The sequence below is a fragment of the Pelobates fuscus genome, chromosome 3 (assembly GCF_036172605.1).
Source record: "Pelobates fuscus isolate aPelFus1 chromosome 3, aPelFus1.pri, whole genome shotgun sequence".
In the NCBI taxonomy this organism is placed as follows: domain Eukaryota; kingdom Metazoa; phylum Chordata; class Amphibia; order Anura; family Pelobatidae; genus Pelobates; species Pelobates fuscus.
This window is the reverse complement of record NC_086319.1, coordinates 334,447,718-334,473,448: the sequence shown is the minus strand read 5'-3', so window position 1 is coordinate 334,473,448 and position 25,731 is coordinate 334,447,718. Positions and strand designations below refer to the sequence as shown.

Genomic DNA, 25,731 nt, shown 5'->3' with positions numbered 1-25,731 from the left:
ACATAGATTGGATATTGGTTCTATCCTGTGTTGGAAGTATTTTCGTTTGGACAAATACATGTACATACATCATATTTTTTTTTATTTTTTTTTAATATGAAAACTAAAATCCAACCTGGCTGGAATTTTTTTTTTTTTTTTTTAAACTTCAACTCTATTTTGTCCTAAATGTTGCAAGTTGATTTTTATCACCACAATTAACTGTTAAGTAAACACCTTACAGGAGAGATAAATTGAGTGTTACCTCTTCATCGCTGTTCAGTTTCTTTGCCTTAAGAAGTCTCTGAGCCTTGTCATCATCCGAAGCTTCATCGCTGTCTGATGAATAAATTCGAGCTCGTTCCTCTGTTATACAGAAACAGCAATCATTTATAATATACATATACTATGAAACGTTTGTGCATTTGATAGCACACACCTATAATTTAAAATAATGATTTATGCACCATGAGAGTTACAGTTTAAATTTGTTTGATGTTTAGTCTCTTTAAGGAAAATTCACTAGCCAGCATGCAAACACATGACACATTTGTAATATGTTCCAATGGGTAGACTTCATACACAAACGTATAACATGTTTTCAGAGAATCAAAGATGTAACAGCAATTCCCTGTGTGTTAACTACAATTTAAATTGGATTAAATTATTGGAAAAATCAAAATACTAGTGTGCCAATATTAATTTCATAAATATCTTCAACAATTAAAACAAGCTTCCTTACCGCGTACGCCTTTATAGCGGTTTTTAATGGCTGCTAAGCTTACAGCCTCATCTGTTTCTTCCTCATCATCATAGCGATCTGGTTCAAGGTAGTTGGCGCTCAATCCACGCTGATGCTGCTTCTCTCTCATTCTGCGTTGCTGAGATTCTCTACGGATGGATGCTCTTAATCTCTCCTCCTCTTTCTGCAAAGATGGAACAAGGTTAACAGTAAATCATCTGGGCTGGGAAAGGCCCATCAAATAATTGCCAAAATTCACAACTGATTTTCTATATGTGGATAACGAAGTTCATTTATGCATATATTGGGAACATCCAGTGCAACCTGAGAATATTTGACAACAATCCCCATTGATGCACGCATGGGAAGAAATCAATCTTATTTATGTCTTAACAGGCAATGTAAAAAATAAATGGTGATGTGTAGATCAACATATAGTATTGAACCCCATATCTTCTCTTCAATTTACTTGTTTTCTGTGTAATCAGATATACCAAATAATTTAGAATATACATTTTCAAACTAAAATTCTAGATATTTGGTATTACATTATTATTACTAGAGCCAAAGCAGCTGGGGGATAAAAAAAAAAAAAAAAAAAAAAAAACTTAATTAATTCTCATACTATAGAACACACACACAAAATGTGGTTTGAAATACTTTATACATACACATTAAAACGGACGTCAATGAATTTGGCTCTGGGGAACACAAAAGGGGTAATTTACATCTCACCCATCAACATACATTTACATCACAGCATGCATTCCCTTACAAGTAAAGACTAATGCCCAACAGATTCCTTAAAAACTATTACATAGAATTAGAATGTACCTAAATAATGGATGTATACATTTCCTTAGGACTATAGGGCCGGCAAGAGTTTTCTGTTCACGTTACTTTTGGGTAACACTGCTAAACACAAATACCAAAAGTCAATTTGTCATAGCCTCTGAGAACTAAACTTGGACAGCTGATTTTCTTGTAACTGAATATATAACATTCAAAGTCTAAATGTATAGGTGTATGTAAATCCATTCGTTTTTTTTTTACCTTAATCATCTCTGTTCTTTGAGATTCTGGATCACGTCCAGCCATTGGAAGGATGCGGATCTTCTGAGTTTTCGAGCATCTGTCTGCAAGGGACAATGTCATCTTCCTGTGAGTGGCACTGTCTGTAGAATGGGGCCTGTCATGAAAAATAAAACAGAATTTGGTGTGTTTACAACATTGCATTTGTCTTTTGAAAAATAATTACTCATACACAATACCTCCTGAACATTTTTTCTGTCCGTTTTAAGATCTCATCATATCTGTCACACCCTGATGTTTAGATCAAAAGTGCAGAGAACAGGAGGCGGAGCTTAACAGCCACAGCGAGCGGTCGCATGTTTCCAGAGCTCCTGGAAACTAAGGCCCAAAACAGCGTTAAACGACCTCATCCACGAGCGCATTTGGACCGGAGAAGTCCCCCAAACTAATAGAACTACTATGGGGAGGAAAACGAAAAAAATGAAACCTGACAAACCCCGACTGGGGATGTCCATCGGCGACATGTGGCGGCAGGCAAACGGCGAGCAGGAGGCCAAGATGGCGGCCCTCATGGGAGACTGCTCAGACCTCTCCGACGATCAGTCCACGGATCTGGGCGAGGAGTACCCAGTCATGCAGGCAGCCGCGTCAAAGACACCTCGGCAGCACAGCAACTCTGCCCCTGTAACAACGGCAGTGATGAAGGAGCTCTTAGCGGACCTGCAGCGGAACCTCATGGCCGACATGGCTACCATACGCAGAGATATACAGGGCCTGACAGGCCGCCTCGGGGACTTGGAAAGAACCTCCACCGAAGGTACAAAACAAATTGCATCACTTCAAACGGCAGTCCATGACCTACAAAAGCAAAATCTTATATACGAACGCCGCTTTGCGGTTCAGGAGGACACACGTAGAAAGAACAACCTTAAAATAAGGGGGGTCGCGGACACAGTCCCCGATGCAGAGCTGCCCCACATGGTCAGGCGCCTGCTGGCGGCCTTGATGACACCACGGCAGGCTAAATCCGTGGAGATAGAAGGAGTGTTCCGGGTGCCCAAACCGCCGAAAGCACCACCTAATGCCTCGAGAGACCTGGTGGTCCAATTCCGCAATGGGAGAGACAAAATGGCGTTGCTGGCGGCATCTAGGGACAAGCTGCCATACCACTTTGAAGCAATGGAGATCACTTTTTATGCCGATATATCGGGCAGCACTCTAGCTTGGCGCAGGGAATTTCGGCCACTCACATTGAAGCTACAGCAGCACAAAATTCGCTACCGCTGGCACTTCTCACGTGCCCTAACCATCTACCACGGGGAGATATCCCACACAGCCCAGGACGTCAAGGAAGCAGCGGCCATTATACAGAACATAGGCCTCACGGACACAGCCCATACCCTACCCGAGCCTCCCGCACACCGGCACCACTGGAACCCACAGTCGGCAGCAGTGTTTGAGCCAAGATCGGCCACAGCAGAGCCTTACGCCCGGGCCACTACCTAAAGGCGACAGAGCCCGTTCTCCACCGCCTTCATGATTGACTTGAAACTCAACCTGCACACTCACCCAGTCGGGCCATACGTTATACCCCAATACCTTCTCGACAGTCCGGGTCAGTAACCAACTGCCCCAGATACCTCCCACCCCCCACGTATGTTTGTGAGTGACTTGGGCACCAGAGGTGCTTTCCCCGAGAGAAGTTACCTTCGTAGACCGGATGAGAAGGGGGAGCCAAAACCACCAAAACCTCTGAAAAAGACTGAGATCACTACTCAAGATCATTTCTAGCTCGTTCCTTCTTCATTGTTGAATGTATTGTTAGACTTACTACTTTACCGCATACCTAGTCTAGGGCACCAATCCTCACTACCAGCGTAGCGACTTAACATACGATTACACCACCACTTCCACATACAATGCTGAACGCAGGCACATGCCACACCTACACAGCTCACAGGTAATATAGGTGACAGTATACTCTCACGACTCTCTGGACCTCATGCAAACCACTTGACACACCGTGGCTAACTTATCCTCCCCACTATGCCAATTTGTTATAGAAGTACAACCATGCTATGTCTTACTTACACCCTCACAGAGAACCCTCACATATCCCACACAAAGCCTGCATATTAACCTAGGCTGAGACAACGCACAGCTTTTCAAGTGTCGGAATGTCGGCGAAACTGCACAATATTCCTAAAGCCTAGTTGCATACAGGTACTCCTCGACTGTCCACCGCTAGTGCGGCGCAACAAACACATTCGATTTGTTAAAATCTATCATGCCAAACACACACCCTAAACGAGGACCACCATGTACATTACCCTAAGCCTGTATACCACTCTAGGATACGGAAACACACAGTAGGTACGCTGACTGACCAACGAAATATTGTGCATACCACAGTAACACTCCGACTAACACGCACCCTAAGAGAAAACCTTCATCACTTAAGAACAGCATGTTACCACAAGTTTTAGACAGCACTTATTTTTCTTTCTTTCTCCGTTCAAACTTAAAATATGTTTAAATACACTGTTTATTGTCATGACACTTCCTAAAATTGCACACGGTCCTTCCAACGATAAGTTGGGTATCGAGACCTTATAGGTACCTAACGCCATTTTTGTTACAACCTTTTATGCACTAACGAACAAAACCTTATAATCTAACTGTCTTTCGCTACTTGTACCTCTCATACACTATTTTCTGGCTATTCAGCATGATGTTATCGTAAAAGCACTTCAGTGCAGTACCTCCCAACCTTGACTGTACCTACACTACTAGCGTGCACCTAGCCGAATGCCAGTATACTACTATTTTTCTGCCAATGCCTAAACTGTATTAGACTTGTTGTTATGCATATTATCTAAAATGGTGCAGCATGTTCCCTATAAAAATCTTCAAAAATTTTGTGCAGAATATTTCATACCATGTTAAGTTTATGATGATTGTTCTGAGCTTACGACTGCTATTGTGGCTGAGTGAGCCGACTGTTTTGCCATGCACAACAAAAATAAAGAATTAAAAAAAAAAAAAAAAAAAGTGCAGAGAACAACATGACCTATTCAAGGGGCAGAGCTACCAAGTTAATATGAAAACAATGTGTATAATAATCATTACAACGAGCTACAAGATAAGATATTTGGGACAAACATGTAGAGGGAAATGAAAAGGCTAATATGTCATAAGGGACAGAGTAACAGGGATTCTAAAATCTTTTAAACCACCTTAATGTTCTAATAAGAAGACATTTATATTGTAAGAAACTAGACTGAAGAATAGGATCTTTAGGCAATCACAGCAAGGTAGAGAAAGCAAACAGAGAAGGGACACTGGCATGCACATCATGCAATTTGGTTATAGGTTTCTTGGTTGAATATTTACTGCACACACTTACCTGAAGGTCAGTTTGGTTTTAAACACAGCCTGGCCCTGCAGACCAGTTCCCTGTCTTATAAAAAGATGGTTGTGATCTCCTTGCAATGGAGCTTTGTATACATCAAACACTTCATTGCCCAAGTGTAATGACATGCTACGTGGAAGAAAACATAAAACAGATCATTAGGGGTCATATTAAATACATCATGGGCACGAGCATGAAAATAAGACAGGTGTTTTTTTTTCTTTCACCATTTTACAAAAAGTCATAAAATCCACAACAACAGAAAACACACAGACCTGCCATCAGACCACTTCACAATACGGGCATTGCTCTCTCGAACGTCATTTCCATCTTCATCCCGGCGCGTCCGCCATCGGATTGTGTTTTCAACCTATCAACAGCAGGAAATGACAGAAAGACAATCAAAAAAACATTTAACACCATGATTAAACAAATTTTTCTTTTTTTAAATTCAGGATTCGGAATCAAACAATATTCCCCATTTAACCTGCACGAATAAGGGTGGATGTAAGCCTGTATGTTTATTAGATACTAGAATGTAAAGAAAAGTTGTAGGTAAATTGACAAGTTACATGTATATCTTAAAAGCACTTGCAAACCCTCCCCTTTTTTCCTGGAAGAGACTAACAGCCTCTTTGTGGAGAAAAAAACCTATCAGAAGCCTTTCATTGAGAAGTCTTTGAAGCTCTCCCCCGTGCATCCATGCACACTGCACAGTATTCTGAGCGGAAGTATGAGAAGGAGGTATGCGTGGGGAGCAAATGAGCTTGTGGTTTGCACATTGTGCAATCTTACATATGGCATTGGCAGAGCAGGCCCCACTTATATTACTACACCTATGCGTAGATAGAGAGTACTCCCCCCTCAGCACAACTTACAATTTTCTATAAAAACAGGAAGAATTTGCCAAACTCAGCAAGAATAGAGTACATGTCATGTTTGTACTATATGTTCTTGCTTCATGTCAAATAATACCATTCTACATGATTTACATGACTGTGAAAGTACATAGTTTGCTGCTAGCACAATCCACAATAAGTAGCAAAAACAGACCTTTAATTTCAATCTTGTTCTACCTTCTTCATCCAACATCTCTTCATCCTCAAACTCATCTTCGTAATACTGAGGATCAAAGGGTCTAAAATAGTAAATCATAAAAAAAAAAAAAAAAAAAAAAAAAATTGTAAAAAGGTTTAGAACAAAGAAGCAAACATTATAAATATAGGAACCATTACAAGGTTTAATAGTAGCTTATACATTTTAACTTTAAAGAAGCCGGGATTAAAAAGAGAAATACATTAGTTTTAGGGGGAAATGCAGTGTATGTTCTCCCGGACAGTAAACATCTGTCGTTGAGGGGGGGGCGTGTCTGGCTTCCGGCGCGTTCAGTCGCATGGAATAAGAGCTCCGGCGATATTTCATCCTGATCAGCTACAATCAAGCTACTTAAAGCAGTAACTCGTTTATTTTACCGACAACTATCTGTGGGGCATACAAGACATAAGAAAATGTCACCTTACAAACAGCCTAAGGTCCATGAATTGACCAAATCGAAGAAAAAAGACCGCCAAATACTGAACAAAGATGGCAGCGAAGAGATAGAGGCCATGTCGGACGGACTCTCAGATCACGACTCGACTTCTTCAAAGTACTCTGACTCACCAATTACAGAGAAAAGCCTCCACAAGATGCTCCAAGAATTAAGAGCGACGATCAAAGCGGACTTTCACCGCATAGATAGTGAGTTACGCAGAGAATTGGCAAGTCTGGGTGATCGGACGAGCCATCTTGAAAACAAAACGGGCGATCTGTGCAACGCACACAATGCAGTGGTGGACAAACTTCAATCTCTTTCGGAAGACAATGAGGCCCTAAAACTAAAATTGGCAGACTTGGAGGACAGATCGAGAAGGCAGAACGTCAGGTTTAGAGGTATTCCAGATGACGTCTCCCAGGATACTCTCCCTCAATACGTGCTCTCCATATGCAAGGCCTTAGTCCCTGCTCTGCCAGATTCTGCCTGGGCTTACGACCGCATGCATAGACTTCCACGTCCGTCTCGGCTATCTCCAGAAGTACCGAGAGACGTAATTATGCTCACTATTATGCTCATAAAGAGGCTTTACTATCAGCAGCACGAAAACTGTCAACTCTTCCGGACCCTCATTCCAAAATTGCTTTATTTGCGGACTTATCAGCTGCCACTATGGCAAAACGCAGAGAATTTGTCACCATCACCAAAACGCTGAGGAACAACAACGTGAACTACAAGTGGGGATATCCGACGAAACTAATCGTGTGGAGACAAGGCTCTACCTGGATAATCACCGACGCTAGTGAAGGCATGAAGGCCCTCTCGGAATGGGGATTATGGCGCAATACGGACGGCAAAAGCACGGAATCCGGAGAAGCCTCCCCGAAGAAGATTCTTGCGGACTGGCACATGGCGGGAGCACAGTCTACAAAGAAATGAACTTTGTTTGCCACTCATCGAGATTTATTAAGCAGCTTGGGTATGATGTATCAATGTATATGTTAACTGTTGAGAATGTTATTTACTTGATCCGTAAGCCCCCTTGTGCCGGACCCGTTCACGGGATCAATAGGTACCAAACCACCTTTCGATTACCTAAGGGCACGTTAGGGATTGTTAATCCACTAAATTTTCTAACGCTAATACCAACTTAAATGTAACCTCTTGGGCTTCCTCTCGTGAAATACAATGCTACCGTTAGTTTATTTCACATTTACAGATCTTATATAATTTAACTTCCCTTATACGTTAACCGTTCATTTGCCACCCTATAACTGTGTTCACCGCTTACGGAACGGCACCACTTGCACCCTGGCTATAGTTATGATTACTGACTCCAAACAAACATTGGAGTTGATACTCTCCATTTAAACGATGTGGACTCCCTGTGGTCTTGTTTCTGCATTAGATATCCAGAGGGATGAGGTCGATCCACAAGCCAGATCTAGAGAATCACTATACGTTTAACGACTTTACAGTCGAAACATCACTCGTAGACCACTCAAACGTAACAATCTCAGACAACCGAACCCCTTCCCTCTTACTTCGTCTGAGATCCGTAAGAACATTAAGTGTCTGCCGAATGGCATTACAGGTACTGTTGTTGTGCTTACAGTGCTGTTCACAGGCGTTCACAGGGGCTCTTAGTAACTCCTCGCCACCTTCTCAATATGTTGCTTGTATACACTTCGATGTTAACCGCTGACTGTGCGATATTCTATCGCAGATATGGATTTGTTATGTTCTCTTCATGCCTAAATATATATCACGCCTCTTATAGTTATTTGTGTTACACCCTATCAGGATGACAGGAGCTCCACGTTTCCCCACCACCCAAGGTCACCTCTTGAGATGTTCTCTATATGGCCTTTTCTCATCTCCTTCATAATGGAGATTGTTGTATATACTTCAGTTCGTTGTTTCCCCCAATTTTCCACCCCCTTTCCCTAATTACCTATAAACCCCTAACAGAGTTCTCCACGTGTACATCAGACTTTATAAAGAGATTGATTGGGATAAATTTGCAGATTGTAAACGTTTTGTTGGGTAGCCTATCCTGCATTTGTATAGACCATACTATTAGAGTCACTCTCAACCCATCATAATGTCTCAAAATAATATGAAAATTCTGTCCATCAATGTTAAGGGCCTGAATAGTCCTAATAAAAGACGGCAGGTATTAAAAGAAATGAATGCTTCAAAAGCAGCTATAGTGTGTTTGCAAGAAACTCACTTTCAGAAAGCGAACTCGCCTAAACTTTACTCGAAAAATTACCCTGTCAGTTATCATGCGCAAGCACCCAATAAAACTAAAGGGGTGGCTATTCTCTTCCATTCAGACTGGGTCTTTACACTAAATAATCAATACTCTGACCCAGAGGGCAGGTTGCTCATACTGGTAGGTGACCTGAATGGTATCCAATTAACATTAGCCTCCCTTTATGCACCGAACGTAGCCCAATATCCATTTATAAAGAAAGCCATCAACAAAATATCCCGTCTCAAACAAGGCCACTTAATACTCTGTGGCGACTTTAATTGCACGCTAGACCCGCAAATGGACACACAACGCATTCAAAACAAACCACCTAGCAAGGCATCTGTACACATGGGCAAATTGTTTTCCCACTTGCTGCACTCAGTTGACCTGTATGACTCTTGGAGAAACTTATACCCCGCAGCTAGAGATTACTCTTATTTTTCGCATGTCCACACTACGTACACACGCATAGACCTCTGTCTGATTGATAAATCTACACTACCACACCTCAAAAGTCAAACAATTGGACAACATTCATGGTCTGACCATGCTCCGATAGAAACCGTTATTGGAGTTCCCTATCCTGCCAAAGGGCGGGGTAAATGGAGACTAAACAAGTCAATTTTAGACTGCCCAAATAACCATAAAACTATAGCTATGGAACTAGATAACTATTTCACGACCAACTCCACTGATATCACTTCTACTGAAACAGTATGGCTTGCCCATAAGGCGGTCATCAGATGAGAATTCATAAAATTGGGATCCCAACATAAAAAACGTTTCCAAAACTCGCTCACCGAGTTAACCCAAAAATTGACTTTACTGGAGCAATCCAATAAGACCATTCCATCTAAATCCCTATCTAAACAAATAACCAAAGTTCAAGATGATCTTCGCCAATTACATGCTCAGGATTACCATAATAATGCACGTAAGCTGCAACAACATTATTACCACATGGGAAACAAAGCAGGTAAATTGCTAGCAAACAAATTGAAAGCTAAATACCTTCAGACAAAAATTCCCTACATCATTTCCAAATCGAACTCAAAAATATATAACCCTAATAAGATTGTGGACGAACTGTCCTATTACTACGAAGACCTTTACAATCTACATACAAATACAGATATCCATACGCCCAATCCTGAAGAAATTAAAAATTATTTGTCACAGGTTGATTTACCACAAACAAAGTGAAAGGTACCTTCATGGCTTTGGACGCTGAAAAGGCCATTGACCGCCTGAATTGGTCTTATATGGAACACACACTATCAGCGTTCCAGTTCTCAAGCCACTTCATCACTAGCATTAAGGCCCTTTACTCATCGCCCTCTGCTAAGGTCTTCAATACAGGCTTCACTTCTCGTAGCTTTTCCATAAAAAAATGGTACTAGACAGGGCTGTCCCCTATCACCTTATATTTTTATTTTATGTCTGGAACCACTGGTTAGATTTATTAAAAAAGACACCTTAATTCCAGGCCTTATCACGCCAGCTGGGGAAAAAAAGATTGCACTTTTTGTGGACGATATCATGCTATTCCTCACTGACCCGACGCATTCAGTCCCTCATGTTGTACACACTTTGCAGTCATACGGTAAAATATCGTATTATAAAAACAACAATGCCAAAACACAAATCCTTCCCTTCAACCTAGACTCCAAAACGATAGATGATCTTAAAGCCCAGTATCCATTTGAATGGCGTAAAAACTCTATCTCCTACTTAGGAGTCAAAATAGCTCATACCACAAAACAAATTATTTTAAAGAATCATGTGGAGACCCTGACAAAGCTTTCAAAACAAATTGAAACGTGGGACAAAGCCAATGTCTCCTGGCTGGGTAGAATCTCTTCGCTTAAAATGATGGCAATCCCTATAAAATTATATTTGTTTAGGACGCTGCCCATAGCTCTTCCCAACGCTCTCTTACAAAGATTCCAGAAACTTTTAAACGCTCACATATGGAAGAAAAAGCCCCCGAGAATTTCCTTTAGGTCCCTGTGGCACCCCATGGAAAGTGGTGGCCTAAACATACCTAACATCAAAAACTATTATATAGCAACGGTATTAGCGCAAGGAATCGATATAATAACACACAAAACCAGCCCAGTATGGCTACACCTAGAGGAGAAATGTGGAAACTTACAGCAAATATCGCATAGTCTGTGGTCCTCTTCATTCTCCGGATCACAATGTATGCTATCAGCTTCCAAATTTTTACTAAGATCATGGAAGTCCTGGAGCCCCCGGTTATGCCCAAGTCCCGAATTGCTATTTACTGCTCCCTTACAGGCACTTACGGTCATTTCTCCAGACCTGCCTATGCAACACTGGGTATCTAAGGGTATAACCCATGTTCACTCACTGTACTCAGCTAAGGGGTTAACTCCATTCCCTAATCTGCAAAAAATCTTCGCACTACCTTCAAGGGACCTTTTCGTGTACCTGAGGGTCAAACACATCTTACAGTCTAGATCCGTAAAACATGTCCGCTCTCTAGTATTGAGCAAACTGGGGCATATCTGCTTCACAGCGCATAAAAAGACACCCATAGTAAAATCTCCTTCCCTTTGTTATGCAACCCTGGCGTTGAACAATGACAAAAGCAATGCTAAATTGCCTTATATGCTTCGTTGGGAACAAGAGCTAGATGAAACATTCCCCATGACCAATTGGGCAAACGCCATAACTTACACCAAACAATCATCAAAATGTGTTACTCACTGGGAAGCGTATTTTAAAATATTAATGAGGTGGTACATGACCCCATCTAGATTAGGAAAGATTTATTCTGGTTCAAATAGGTGCTGCTGGAGGTGCGGGGATCCAAACGGTACATTGAAGCATCTATTTTGGGATTGTAAGGTCCTGCACACCTTCTGGTCACAAATCCAGCATTTAATAGCCTCAATTAGCAATTACATTCTTCCACTCTCACCCGCTATATATCTCCTTCACTTGACTCCTGAAATACACAACCTCCCGTCCAGAGCGGCAGTATTAAACATCCTTGTGGCAGCTAAACTCAGCATAGCCGCCCACTGGAAAAGCAAATTGTGCCCCACTGTTCAGGAGGTCATAAAACGGGTCCATACCACCTACATCTTCGAAAGGGAATGGGCACATAGAGGAAATAACCCATCTTTCCTCAAACTCTGGCAAAACTGGGAAACAATAGCAGACAACACCCAATAACTATCTTAATATGTATTCTGTTGTATTGATACTCTTATCTGCTCCCCCACCCCACCCCTCTTTTCCCCTGTTAATATAATTAACGTAGTCTTTTCTTACGAATTTGTAACATTACTATGGGAATTCATTTCACTCACACGAGCATACATAGGATGCTAAACACGAGTTGAGGAGTGATTGTATAGCATTCTTACGGCACTCCTCTGTAGAATAATACGACAGGCAAAAATCCAATTCTTCTCGAGGAATGTTTAAGGGGTTATGCTTTCGTATCGATCTATAGTCGTTGCCAAAACTGATTTTTTAAAGAACCGCATACTAGAGCTTTCATTAACACTAATGTCACATTAGTTCTATGTCATAGCTTGCGTTTTTATATGGTTTTATTACGAACCCACCCATCGGTAGTACTAATGTGTACCCCGCTGTCTCATACTTCCACGCAACGTGTATCACATCACTTTATCCCCCTCAAAGGTTGTATTTATGTCAAGTTCTTACAGTATGCGCTAGATGAAAAATTTGCTAATAATTGTTAAGCACAGCAAGTTGAGATAAGGCAATAGGATTACTGCCGATACTACAACAACTTAAAAGTATAATACTACAGACATTGATGCTCTTGGGTTATGTTGTACAGCGATAAGTAAATACTCTACTTTCATATATTTTGTTGTACCAATGTACCTTACTTTGCTTTATTGTGTTCTACAAATTTTACTATGAATTGCTATGCTAGGTTTTACACCACCGTATTATACTCTGTATTGCTCGCATATGCTGCTGTATAATGTACTTTATTGTGATTGATATTCCCATGTTTATTTCAACCAATAAAAATATACATTGGAAAAAAAACATCTGTCGTTGAGAAGCATTGATAGTGACGCACCCCTTTTAGGAAGGAAGGAATCTTGTCTAAGTAATGGACTTTCAGCACACAGCTTTATGGTCTACCAGTAGGCTTGGCTGCTAGGCTAATGAAGAAAAACTAAAAACAACCCCAGGATTATTTTTCCGAGCAAGAAACAAAAGGTGACATGAGATCAAATGACCACAGTCTTTGTAGAATCCTACACACTGGCAAATTAAACCAGATACACGTTTATAAAAAAACAGAGGCAAGTTAACATACCCACACATTTCTACATTTGCACAGGCCCCCCAATTACTATATGGTAAAAATTGAGTTTTACTCTGCCTCATATCAAATCATACCAGGGATTGCTGGCAGTGATACGCTGGGAGGGCTCAGCTTTCACTGCCTGCCACGCGTGTTATGTAGTGTAACTATGCCTTGGTAATAACATCATTGGAGGTCAGGCTGCAATTGACTGAGTATCTCTTCTAAATGGTGAGCAAACCCTGTTGCAGGATCTGATACCCTCAGACACATGCACTATAACCACTAAAACTTTTTGCCTATAGTGTACCTTTCACCAAGGTTCCATATCAATTGTAGACATATTTACTCACAATCCATCAGTACAATGAATCCCACAGAGAGTCAATCAGCACTAATTCTTTATGAGGGGCATTTTTAAACATTACCTGGGCTCAACACTAAGAAAGTTAGGAAGTTTCACGAAATACAAGTCATTGCCCAGGTCTGTATTGACTTTTGGTATCTCGACTTCTATGCGAGTTTCTGGAACTGCTTCTTCTTCAGGTTGATCTTGATCCATTCCATCTTCATCCTGTATCATACATACAAAGTTAAAGGGCTGTAGAGGTGACGTGCCACCATGTTTCATTGATACTAGTTTATAAATAAATAAAACAGCTTTAACCATTGGTAATATTCATTATAAATGAACTTATCTCACAGAAATATCAATAAACTGCTTATGTCTAACAATTAAGGACAACGTGACTAATGTCTATGGGAAAATGACTCCATGTAAAACCCATTTTCAGTCCTAGCTGTTCAACTTAAATGGAATACTGGCAAGAACTTTGTCGCTGGTGCTGTTACTTAAGAGTGATGTTCAGTAATGGGAGACTATATAATTCTTGGCAGAAATGCATACCATCGGTTGCCCTGGAGTAGCTGGCTTTTGTTCCCCGTCACTGCCTGAAGAAATGTCATCTGCATCTCCAAACAGATCAGCAGCATCTCTTTTAGCTGTAAAATCAAATCAAATATAAACGCCGGTATAAAGACTAACATAAATAGTTTGAATAAAAACACTCTGGATTTCATTTTGCACATGCTATTATACAACTTCTAAAAACATTTCAAGGGACATTAAGTTGTCTGGTACACAGTCAATGTAATAACACAAATTGAAATTTAATATATTTAGTCTGTTCACAGGACTAAGCCTATAAAAAAAAGTCCTCAACACGAAGCAAAATAACTGCAAATAGTCATAATAATTTTGCTGAGGATTTTATTTATCTATATTACTGAAAAGGTTCTGGGGGAACAGGAACCTCAACTTCAGCACAAGAGCCTGGCAAAGTGAATTTTTACATTTAGGGCCGAGATTGGAAAATTATAAAAATTCTCTACAAGCTATGCTTTTAGTTCAGCTACTTTAGCCTAAATTGTTCCAGTCTCCTTGAATTCCCTTTGGTGAATAACCGTGCAGGAGTGGATGATACCAGTGATATTAGCACATACCTACATGTGTTAAGCACATGATAATCAATCAGCACTTTGCTATAAACCTTTTTTTAAGGCACAAAAGGCAGAATGAACAAAACAATTTGCTTTTCAGCATTTGAGGTCATCATAAATGGAGGTGAATTCTTTATGTAATGTTGTAAAGGAAAAAACGTTGTGGGTGATCTACATAACAGTGATGGTCTTGGACCAATTCGGCTGATAAGATCTTCAAACTCTAATGTTCATATTGCAAACAAGGAGCATTCCATAGATCCCTGTGGTTACATTGGGGCAGGGGACCAAGTTCCAAATTACATGCTCCACTGTCTACTAGTGATGAATGATTTAAACATTGTGGTCAGAAAACACATTTATCAAGTTTAAACATACTTGAGTATGGCGTGTAGGTAATCCATAAAAAGTATAGGAGACAACGTCACAGTCTTTCTTATATGGCGCTTTAACGTTCTTGTGCTAAATTGATTATCATCAGATGACAATTCTGAATGTTTGACAATTTGTTATGGCTGGTGTGGTATATGTTAAGACGGAATTAACAAACTAGCACAAGCTATAATTTCACTTTCCTTTTTTCTTCCTAAATTAACTCAATTGTATTTGTGTCCTGTCACTTGGACATCGCAGAACAGTTTTTTACCTTTGGGTTCTTCTCCATCACTATCCATTTCAGAATCTGAAGCAATAATCTTTTTATGTTTTTGGCGAACTACTTCTTCTTCACTGTCACTTCCTTTAGCAGACTCTATTAAAGCAACCAAAATGTAAGGTTTCAAAGTAAAGCAGATTTTAAACCCAAAACTTCAGATATAAATATTAGAAAAACCAAATCTAAGCAAAGCATAAGTTATTTCAGAATAAAATACAATTTAAAATAAAACAATGCATTTAACAGAGGTAGTAATCCTTAAAGTGGCAATAAAGGATGGTAATAGCACCCAACCCCTCTTTAAGGAGTAAATATTACTTTTCTTCACTCCAGTAAACGCTTATACAATTACCTCCATTGCACTTTGCCACCACATGATGCCTCAGGTATCTAGATAGGAATGTTGTACGAATACATGTGAGCTCTTTCATTGCATCAGTAGTGGCATACACTCATATGTGCTGTGTGCATGGTAGTTACAGTAACTAACACGGTATGAAGCTGATGTGGAATTATTAAAAATCTTTATTGTACTTGTATTGAATTATTGTACTAACTCCATTTTAACTTTATACTGTGACTTCGTCCTCCATTTTGTCCTCCTAACCTGACTTCTTCAATCCTCCATTTTGTCCTCATGACTTAACTTGTTCATTTTAAAACTACATTACGTGACTGAACTTCTCAACCCAATTAATACAGTAGACAAAGACCGTGTTTCCTTCAAGGACAAGTACCAGGAGGTGCTGGCTACTCCTTAAGACTTGCTGGCTACTCCTTAAGAGCTTGTAAGATAGTACAGTTTGAAGGCCATAGAACACAGTAGTAATGAAATGTTCTATTCATAAGAGACCTTGCACCTGGACATAAAGCTTGATATCATTGACTGTGTAAAATGACGCTTAGGACCCCCTTGTCCCCCACCCGTGTCCAGAATAATCCCACCTCTGATGGGTGGGCACGGGACTAACCTCTTAATTTTACTAACCAATAGGTAAGACACTAACTCCGTCACTTAACAATTAATCCAATTGATGATGTTTATTTGCTGATATTCTAATAATCAATGATGACGCAAAATGCCTCTTAAAAGGGCCTGCGCGCCCGCTTTTACTTCACTTGCCAATAAACTTTCTCGAAGTTATTTTAACCTGAACCTCGTGTGTCAGACTTAATTACTTCAGCGTATATACGCAATTTAATTTTATTGATTTGGACAGGAACAGATAGACTTTAAACATTTTGGTTTACTTTCAAAAAGTACCATAACAACTTGGCGCCCAACGTGGGGCACCGGGCTATGTCTGGCCGGTGAGCCGTCCTAAGGAAGACAAGGGTGGACGGAGGAATCCAGGGGGAAGGAAGGGAGATTGATCACCTCCAGATACACGGTAGAGACTTCTGCAGAGCCACCGGTACGTTCCGGCCCCTTTGATTGACCCGTCCACGTGTCTGTGACTGCTTCCCGGGAGGACATCAAAGACAGGTAATATCTTGCCCGGTGCCTCGTTACTCACTTGTTTACCTGCATTTTAGTCTATCTGTTGCCTGGGTGTGTTTGAATTGTTTGCCTGTTTTCCCCTTTTTGGGATAAAGGGGGGTGGACCTGAGGGGATTTGCCTGGGTCTTCAGTGTGTCTGTTTATCTGTTTGTATTTTACCTCTTTTGGGATAAAGGGGGGTGGACCTGTGGATTCGTTCCTGGGGGTCTTCTGTTGCCTGTTTTACCTCTTTTAGGAACCACGGTGCTGTGGTTGTAAGGAAAAAGGGGGGTTGACCTGTGGATGTGTTCCTGGGGGTCATCTTTTCCTGTTTAACTCTTTTAGGAGCCTCGTGGCTGGGGCTGTAGGGAAAAAGAGGTGTGTTGGATCTGTGGAGACTGTGTAGACTCATAGTTTCCTGGGGATCCTTCTTGTGCCACTTTGATAGCCTAGCTAGCTTCTCTGTGCACGTTACTCTGCTTGCAGAGTGGTGGTACCCTCCAGCTTTGAGCGCTGAGCTGGAGCCATTCCAATTTTTATTTTGTGGTGTGTGAATTCGGGCAGGCATTGCTGTCTTCATCACCACGGAGTAGTGGGACTTATAAAGTGGGTCTTTATAGGGGCACTACAAGAGTGAGGGTAGCGCAGACACTATTAGTGGGCTGCTGTGACGAGGGAGGCATATGGATTTCGGACCGGTGTTAGTTGTTATCCTTGGCCGTTGGTAGTAAGATACTACGGGATTGAGGGAGGTGACTTTGGAGTAAGCACACGAGTAAAGGAAAGGAATTACTGTTGATTTCATTTGAACTGTGATGCATGCACTGTATTTCAACTGTATTGTTGTCTTGTCTGTTTAATTAGGAGTCTTATGTACTCCTGTGTCTGTCTCTAAGGATTTTCCTTGCCTTTCATCTTTTCTGTACTTCCTATATTATTATACTATCCACTCCCATTCCTCTTGAAGGAGAAGTGATTGGTCACACACTTCTCACCTCGCTCCAATCCGTGTCTACCACCCCGGGTAGGCGGATTCAGTGACTAGTCTACGTTTTGGGAAGACGCACCTGAGAAAGTTTTACGGTTCTCGGGTGGCAGTCGAGCATTGTAGACGTTCTTGTTCCGTTTTCCTTCTCTCTCCCTATATCTAGGACGCTGGTATAGGGGTAAAGGGATTATGGGGCAGGATTTAAGCAAGCCCAATAAGGGCTGGTTAGCATGTGATTTGGTAGAAAACAGAGAGGGCGAGGAGATGGTTAAAGGTGTTGTAAAGATTGCAAAAGTATGTAAAATTACTGTACCAACGGGTGGAAGATTGCAACCAGAAAGTTGGCGTAAGTTACTGGCAGAAATGAAAGGCAAGCTTACAGATAATGGTTTATTAAAGACTGCTGAAGCATGGTACAGAGTAGCAAAGGCTATTCAGCTAGAAGGTTGGGTTGAGGAAGAAATAAATCACAAGGGTGTGAAATTGTTTGTGTATCATCAGAATTGTGTTGCTGGGGTCTACCCTCAGCCAGCGCCCCAAAGTGGCGCCCAGGGGACGTCTATCCCCAAGGTTCAGTCAGCAATAGGTGATAGCCAGCTGACTATGTTCCCCGCTCCCAATCCTCCTAACACTCATCCCGCCACCTCCCCTGTTTGCCCGGTCCTGAATTCTGATGGATCTTTCTTTTCCCCCTCCCCGTCCCTAACATTCCCATCATCCTCGTCCATCCCTACGCTACCTGCTGTACCTCCCCCTAACATTTCATCTGCCATTCCTTCCCTACGTTCCCTCTCCGTTCATGACCCCCTCCCTTCTTCATCCGCCCAACTAACCACCTCTTCCACCCCCGCCCCGACTCCGCCCCCTCCCATCTCCACCCCAGTCCAATACCCCACCTCCTTTCCCTCCCCAGCCTGGCCCTACCCCTTCCCGTATCCTATGACTCTGCCCTATCCCGGATATCCACTACCCCTTCCCCAAGCCACTCCCCAGGTCCCGGTCATGCCCAGTCCGACACAGTCCGCCCCGGATGTGCCCTCTTCCAACATGGCCGCCGCTTCTTCCCTTAACCCTACTGTAACACCTTCCCCGGCCACCAATATGGCGGCCCCCAGTTCGGCCCTGATGCCGGTAATCCCCGGTGACTACCTATCCCCAGGTTATGACTCACTAGCCACCCCCGCATCTGGGGCTCGTTCCCAACCACCGATCCTTTCACCTCATTCGGGCCCTGCACCACGCAAAAGAGCCAATATCATAGAATTCGATGATGACGAGATGGACAGGGTGTCCCATGTCTCATCGGAGCTTGCCGCGGGAGCCCCGGGAGCCCCAACTCACCGTTCTATCGATGACCCTTTTGGCCACAAGGGTCGGGGAGAACCGGCCCCTTCTAAATATGTTGCCTTTAACCCCACTCAAGCTAGTGCATTAATGAAATCGCTCCCCGACCCAGAAAAACAGCCTATGCCTTTTTACCGAGGGATAGTTCAAATTCAAAAGACTTATTCCGCCGCATGGCGTGATCTACTCAGCATTTGTGCTATTAAAGCAGGGGATGCCTATTGGCCAAGTATGGCCCGTCACCTCAGTACAGATCTGCTTTCCAGTGATGTTGATTACCCCTCTGGGGTAACCTTTTGCACCCAATTGAGAGAATGGGCTAAGGACAAACTTGCAGATCAGGCTGCTGGCCTTACTGATGTTGTTCAAGAAAAAGGAGAATCCGTGGAAAAGTTTCATGCAAGACTGTATCAAATGTTCACAGATTTGGGGTTTGATCTTACTGACAAAATTCATTCACAAATGCTGTCAGGCGCGTTTGTCCAAGGCGTTAAAGACTCTATACGCAAGGGAATTATTGCTGCACGCCCTGAATATAAGGTTGTTCCCCTGGATACCCTGCTTTTAGTCGCTAGGGGCCTAGAATCTGCCCAGACCCCCAAAAGACCAAGCTCTGCTCCTCTTATGGTATCACGTAGTATCCCTGTTCCCAGGGGTACCAGACCAGAGGATAGCTTCTGCTTTAATTGCAAAGCTAAAGGTCATTTTAAAAGTGATTGCCCGGAACCCAAAAGAGAGATAAGGAAGCCATCCAGACCTGCCCCGGTCACTAAGACCGAAAAAGGGGTCCCAATAGTTGAGGAACCCGATGAATAGGAAACTGGCAAGCCTGTGTCTGTAACCCCTGTAATGGCAGTGTCTACAGGGGATAAGGGGGGGCCACTTGCCACAGTGACTTTGCCCATTGAAGGCCACCCCACCACATTTCTAGTTGACACAGGTGCAGCCCGTAGTGTTCTACGAGAACAAGACTTGCCAGACCCATCCTTTCTGTCAAATATTGATGTCTCTTGTGTTGGAGTGGATGGCCAGCCGAGACATAGCCCTCTAACAACCCCGCTACGAGTTGGCTCTAGCCTGCTCGCTCGCTTTGTAGTATCCTCCACATGCCCCATTAACCTGTTAGGTGCTGATGTCCTCTCACGCCTGCAAGCATCCATCACTTTTACCCCGGATGGGCAGGTAGAAATGTTTACACCCCTGTCTGTATCAGACACTTCAGCCCTATGCTCTTTGCCTCTGATGTTGCATTTAGAAAAGCCCTGTGAGGAGACAGCAGAATTAAGGTCCAATTTCCCAGAGGAATTAAAAACACAGGTGCCCGCAAAGTTATGGTCCTCAGGCCCAGAGGACATAGGTCACCTAAATGTTCCCCCTGTGGTGGTAAGGCTTATTCCAGGAGCTAAGTTACCAAGAAAACCACAATATCCATTAAAACCAGCACAGTCAGCTGCAATTTCTGTTCACATTAAGGCACTCTTGGAGAAGGGTGCCCTTGTCAAATGTAAATCTGAATGCAACACCCCGTTATTTCCTGTGAAGAAGAAAACTCCGAAGGGTGAGCCAGAGAAGTACAGGATGGTTCAGGATCTCCGTGCTGTTAATGAAGCTACAGTCCTGGACACCCCTCTGGTACCAAATCCTCATACTCTGCTTTCTGGAGTCCCACCATCTGCAAAATTCTTCACAGTCATTGACCTAGCAAATGCCTTTTTCAGTGTCCCACTGGACCCATCCTGCCAATACCTGTTTGCTTTCACCCATGAGATGCAGCAGTATACCTGGACTGTCATGCCCCAAGGGGCACAAAATTCACCAAGTCAATTTGCAAAGGCCATGGCCACCATCCTTGACCCATGGCAAGCCGAGCACCCAGAAGTTGTTCTGCTTCAGTATGTGGATGATTTGCTGCTCTGTGGAGATGACATACCCACTACCGAAGAGTGCTCAATTAGTCTGCTTTGTTATTTGGCAGAACAAGGATGCAAAGCTTCGCTCATCAAGTTACAGTTCTGCCAACCTTCAGTAGTTTTCCTTGGACACTGCCTATCTCAAGGTACCAGACATCTTACTCGGGACCGGGTAAGAGCTGTGCTGGATATTCCGCCTCCAAGGACTTCTAAGTCTCTTCATGCCTTCTTAGGCCTCATTTCCTACTGCAGAGCATGGATCCCAGAAGCCTCTCTGCTCATGCAACCTCTCTATGACGCACTTAAGTCTGACCCTTTCTGTTTAACTAAAGAAGCTATGGACAATTTCACTGCTCTCAAACGTGCCATTGCTTCTGCTCCTGCCTTGGGCCTCCCTGACTACTCCAAAACTTTCAAATTGTTTGTCTCTGAAAGACAAGGCCACGCAACAGGAGTGCTCACCCAAACTAATGACTTAAGAGGCCGCCAGAGGCCTATTGGATATTTCTCATGTCAACTGGACATTGTGGCCAGAGGGACTCCTTCCTGTCTCAGGGCTGTTTTTGCTGCGAGAGAACTCATAGAGAAGACCTCAGACCTGGTCCTTGGCCACCCTCTGGTTGTTTTGGCCCCTCATGACATCTCTGCCATCATCAACCAAGTCCAGCTCAAGCACGTGTCTCCAGCCAGACACCTGCGCTTACAGTGTCATCTCCTTTTGCCTGACAACATTTCCATCCAAAGATGTCAGGTGCTTAATCCGTCCACTCTTCTTCCACTCCCTGAGGGGGGTATCTATTATGGATTTATCACGGATGAAACCTACATTCACCTGCTCTGTGGATGTATCAAAAAAGTCATGCATCCACATTTGACATTTTATGAAGGTGAAAAACCTCTCTGTGAAGGCCCAGATCACGCCTTCTGCACCACGTGGTACAAACCAAACATTACCCCTGAACCTTGCTATGAAGATGAGCTTTACCACTGGACCGATGTAAAGCTTACTGCACAAGACTTCTATTGTGACTCTGACGGCAATAGTATGGTCTTGATCCAGCTACCTCAACAACTTAACTACCTTTACCGTCATTGGGATACTGCTATCCCACATATTCCTGTTACCAAGTTGAAGACAAGGTCATGGAATGATCTTGGGCCCATGGCAAAACTATGGGCCACCATGACTGAAGAACAGCTACAGGAAAATGGTATTGTCAAATACCCAACAACTGACCTTCTAGAAGCGTGGCCACGCCATTTCCTGGAAAAGGAATTTCAAGATCTGGTCATAAAGAATGATTATGACCCAGAAACACCTCATGACTGTTTTGAACAGATGAAAATGGAAACAGTGCACTTACCAACTGTGCATGAGAACCCATTATCAGATCCGGATTTTACCCTGTTTGTGGACGGATCGAGATATGCCGATGAAGGAGGAACATATCATACAGGATATGCCGTAACCACAACAGATGAAGTTATTAAATCATCATCCTTACCACCAGCAATGTCTGCACAGGAAGCTGAATTACAGGCTCTGACTTCAGCCTGCAAAATTTCCGAAGGAAAACGTGCCAACATCTATACAGATTCAAGATATGCTCTAGGCGTGGCACATGACTTCGGCCTAATTTGGAAGACTAGAGGATTTCTTACCACCGCCGGTACACCAGTCAAACACAGCACTGCAATCAAGGAGCTAATGGATGCCCTCCTACTCCCCAAAGAAGTGGCCGTTTTGAAAGTAAAGGCCCATGGGAAATTGGATACAGATGAAGCAAAGGGCAACCATTTGGCTGATCAGGCTGCTAAGTTAGCGGCCAGGGATTTGCAGGAAGTGGACGAAGAAGTGTCCGGACAAGAAGAAGAAGTCCCTATTTTTGCCCTGCAAACTCTTCCTACTGATTTGCGAATTTTACAAGAACAGCAAGCTGCAGTTACTCCTGAAGAAGTCCAGAAATGGAAAAAGAAAGGAGCTGTCCAAAAGGACGGAATATATTACAACAACTTCAAATTTTGTCTTCCCAGAAATTTGTATCCAGCAGTTGTCCAATGGGCACATGGGCCTGCACACCTGTCAAAAGAATTGATGGCCGCCCTCATACAGAAGTATTATGAAGCACCTGGAATCACAACATTGATCAATAGCTTCTGCAAGGCCTGTGTCATTTGTGCAAAATGCAATCCAGGAAAACCAGTTAAAGTACCTGCGAAACACCTGGCAAAGCCCATGTACCCCTTCCAGCGGATTCAAATTGACCACATCCAAATGCCCAAGAGTGGGCCCCATGAATATGCACTAGTAATAGTGGACATGTTCTCAGGCTGGCCAGAAGCCTACCCAGTGGCCAATATCACTGCAAAAACAACCGCAAAGCGCCTACTTACAGATATTGTATGTAGATTCGGACTCCCAGAAGTTATTGAGAGTGATCAAGGCCCAGCCTTTACAGCAACTGTGACTAAAGAAATTTGGACTGCTCTAGGGGTGACTCTAGCCTTCCACACCCCTTACCACCCACAAAGTAGTGGTAAAGTGGAGCGCATGAATGGCACCTTAAAAACTAGAATGTTAAAAATGTCACAAGAAACAAAGATGCCCTGGCCAGAAAGTCTACCAATAGCTCTATTTAGTGTTAGGCATACACCTAGAGGGAAGCATTCACTGTCCCCATATGAGGTCCTATTTGGGACAGCACCCAGACTAGGTTGTTATTATCCGCAGCAGTTGCAACTCCAATCAGATGTTTTAGTAGACTATGTAACTGAACTTGCAAATGTCCTAAACAAAATACATGCCCAAGTTTTCTCTTCAATTCCAGATCCCGAATTGGATACAGGTTCCCATAACCTACTCCCCGGAGATTGGGTCCTGGTCAAGAAGTTTGTGCGGAAAAATACCCTGGAACCAAGATTTGACGGTCCATTCCAAGTTCTCCTGATTACCGCAACCTCCGTCAAATTGGCCGGTAGGCCAAATTGGATCCACGCTTCCCACTGCAAGAAATCTCCTGCCCCAGAGGAAGCGAATATCGCACAAACATGTATCTCTGGTACACCTTCTCCTTAATTAGCCTTATGAAGGCCCAGCAAGTAGCCATTACCAAAGACATTAGTGGGTACACCTTCTGGTATAATTCATCATGCACCCAGGTGGCTACTTATACCTTTGACTACTGTGATATTGTAGAATGCCCATTTCCCACACCACAAATCCAGAGCATCTATAGAGATATCCCTCATTCGAAAGACCCATATGTTTGCGTAGTTGACAAACAATGGGGGCACAATTGTGATCACTGGGGGGCAGCAGGATGGAATGCCGGGCCTGCCTGGGGTTATAAACCAAAAAGTGCCGTAGCTAAAGTAGATGATCATGGTAGATCGCTTCTCCAGAGAATGACTTTGAGAAAGCCTGGGGGGAGCACACCAATGAAATTAATCCTTAACATTGAGCGCCCAAGCCCAACAGATGCAGACCAGTATGTGATGGGAATGTACTGGAAAAAGGGTTCCTACCAGAAATTAGGGCACTTCTACCTCAAAGATATGTGCAACTCTTCTGAGTGGCAAGGGGCCACCCATATGGTCCCTAACCCATTAAAACCCCATATCCAGACCTTTCAGGACATGATGGCCATTGCTAACCCCACCTTTGAAGATACCATGGCCGCTGAAACAGGTTTTAATGATGTAAATTTATGGTTAGAATGGATGAAATATAATGCTAATAAGCATAATAGAACCGCATGTTATGTGTGTGGAGGTGCCCGGCCTCACCTGGGTACCGTACCTTTAATCCTACCCGTAGATATAGAAGAATGTGTTTTAAGCCTTTTTGCCTATCACTATAATTTTAACAGGTCCATATGTATTGCATGGACAAAGGAGTACCCTCTTCTAGCCAAAGACGTCAAACCCCCTGATGGTATTACCGTATATAAAGGTAATTACACTTGCTATGCCATGTACGATGGTATTGGTAAATTTGTAGGTAACTTTTCCAAAGGCTATTGTGCTACATACAGAACTGTCCCTGTACGTTTGCTGCAACATCACACTAGGTCACTGGGAGACATTTATTGGTTGTGTGGGGATTTACAGCTAAGATCCAGAATGGACACAGAATGGTGGGGAGAGTGTACTTTGACTAAGGCCATTATGCCTATACATATTATTTCTGACACACACCTCAACACCCATGAGTTCAGCCACACTAAGGTTAAACGTGACGCCCCAGTGAAAGGAAGTTTTGATCCTCATGTATATATTGATGCCATTGGAGTGCCCAGGGGGGTGCCCAATGAGTTTAAAGCTAGGGATGAAGTTGCTGCAGGATTTGAATCAATTTTTACCATAGTTACCGCAAACAAGAATCTAAATTGGATAAATTACATTTATTATAATCAACAGCGTTTTGTCAATTACACCAGAGACGCCCTCCAGGGATTGGCCGAACAGTTACAGGCCACCTCCCAAATGACTTTTCAGAATAGGATGGCCCTAGATATGATCTTAGCCGAAAAAGGAGGGGTTTGTAAGATTTTGCCCGACACTATGAC

General features: G+C 42.9%; 1 protein-coding gene across 4 annotated transcripts in view; it reads right to left on the bottom strand.

Moving 5' to 3' along the window:
* The window catches only part of LEO1 (LEO1 homolog, Paf1/RNA polymerase II complex component), a 35,093-nt gene that overhangs the window by 1,436 nt on the left and 7,926 nt on the right, over nt 1-25,731 (bottom strand). For 3 of the 4 annotated variants that reach the window (XM_063449046.1, XM_063449047.1, XM_063449048.1), the window contains 9 exons: nt 15,433-15,537; nt 14,194-14,288; nt 13,715-13,860; nt 6,219-6,303; nt 5,441-5,535; nt 5,160-5,294; nt 1,775-1,910; nt 722-905; nt 100-345 (listed from right to left, as the gene is read on the bottom strand). In XM_063449046.1, coding sequence (XP_063305116.1) covers nt 218-345; nt 722-905; nt 1,775-1,910; nt 5,160-5,294; nt 5,441-5,535; nt 6,219-6,303; nt 13,715-13,860; nt 14,194-14,288; nt 15,433-15,537 — 1,109 coding nt within the window. In that variant the 3' untranslated portion in view covers nt 100-217. Of the gene's footprint in view, nt 1-99; nt 346-721; nt 906-1,774; nt 1,911-5,159; nt 5,295-5,440; nt 5,536-6,218; nt 6,304-13,714; nt 13,861-14,193; nt 14,289-15,432; nt 15,538-25,731 lie in introns of those variants that run through there. The other variant, XM_063449049.1, reaches the window with a different exon arrangement.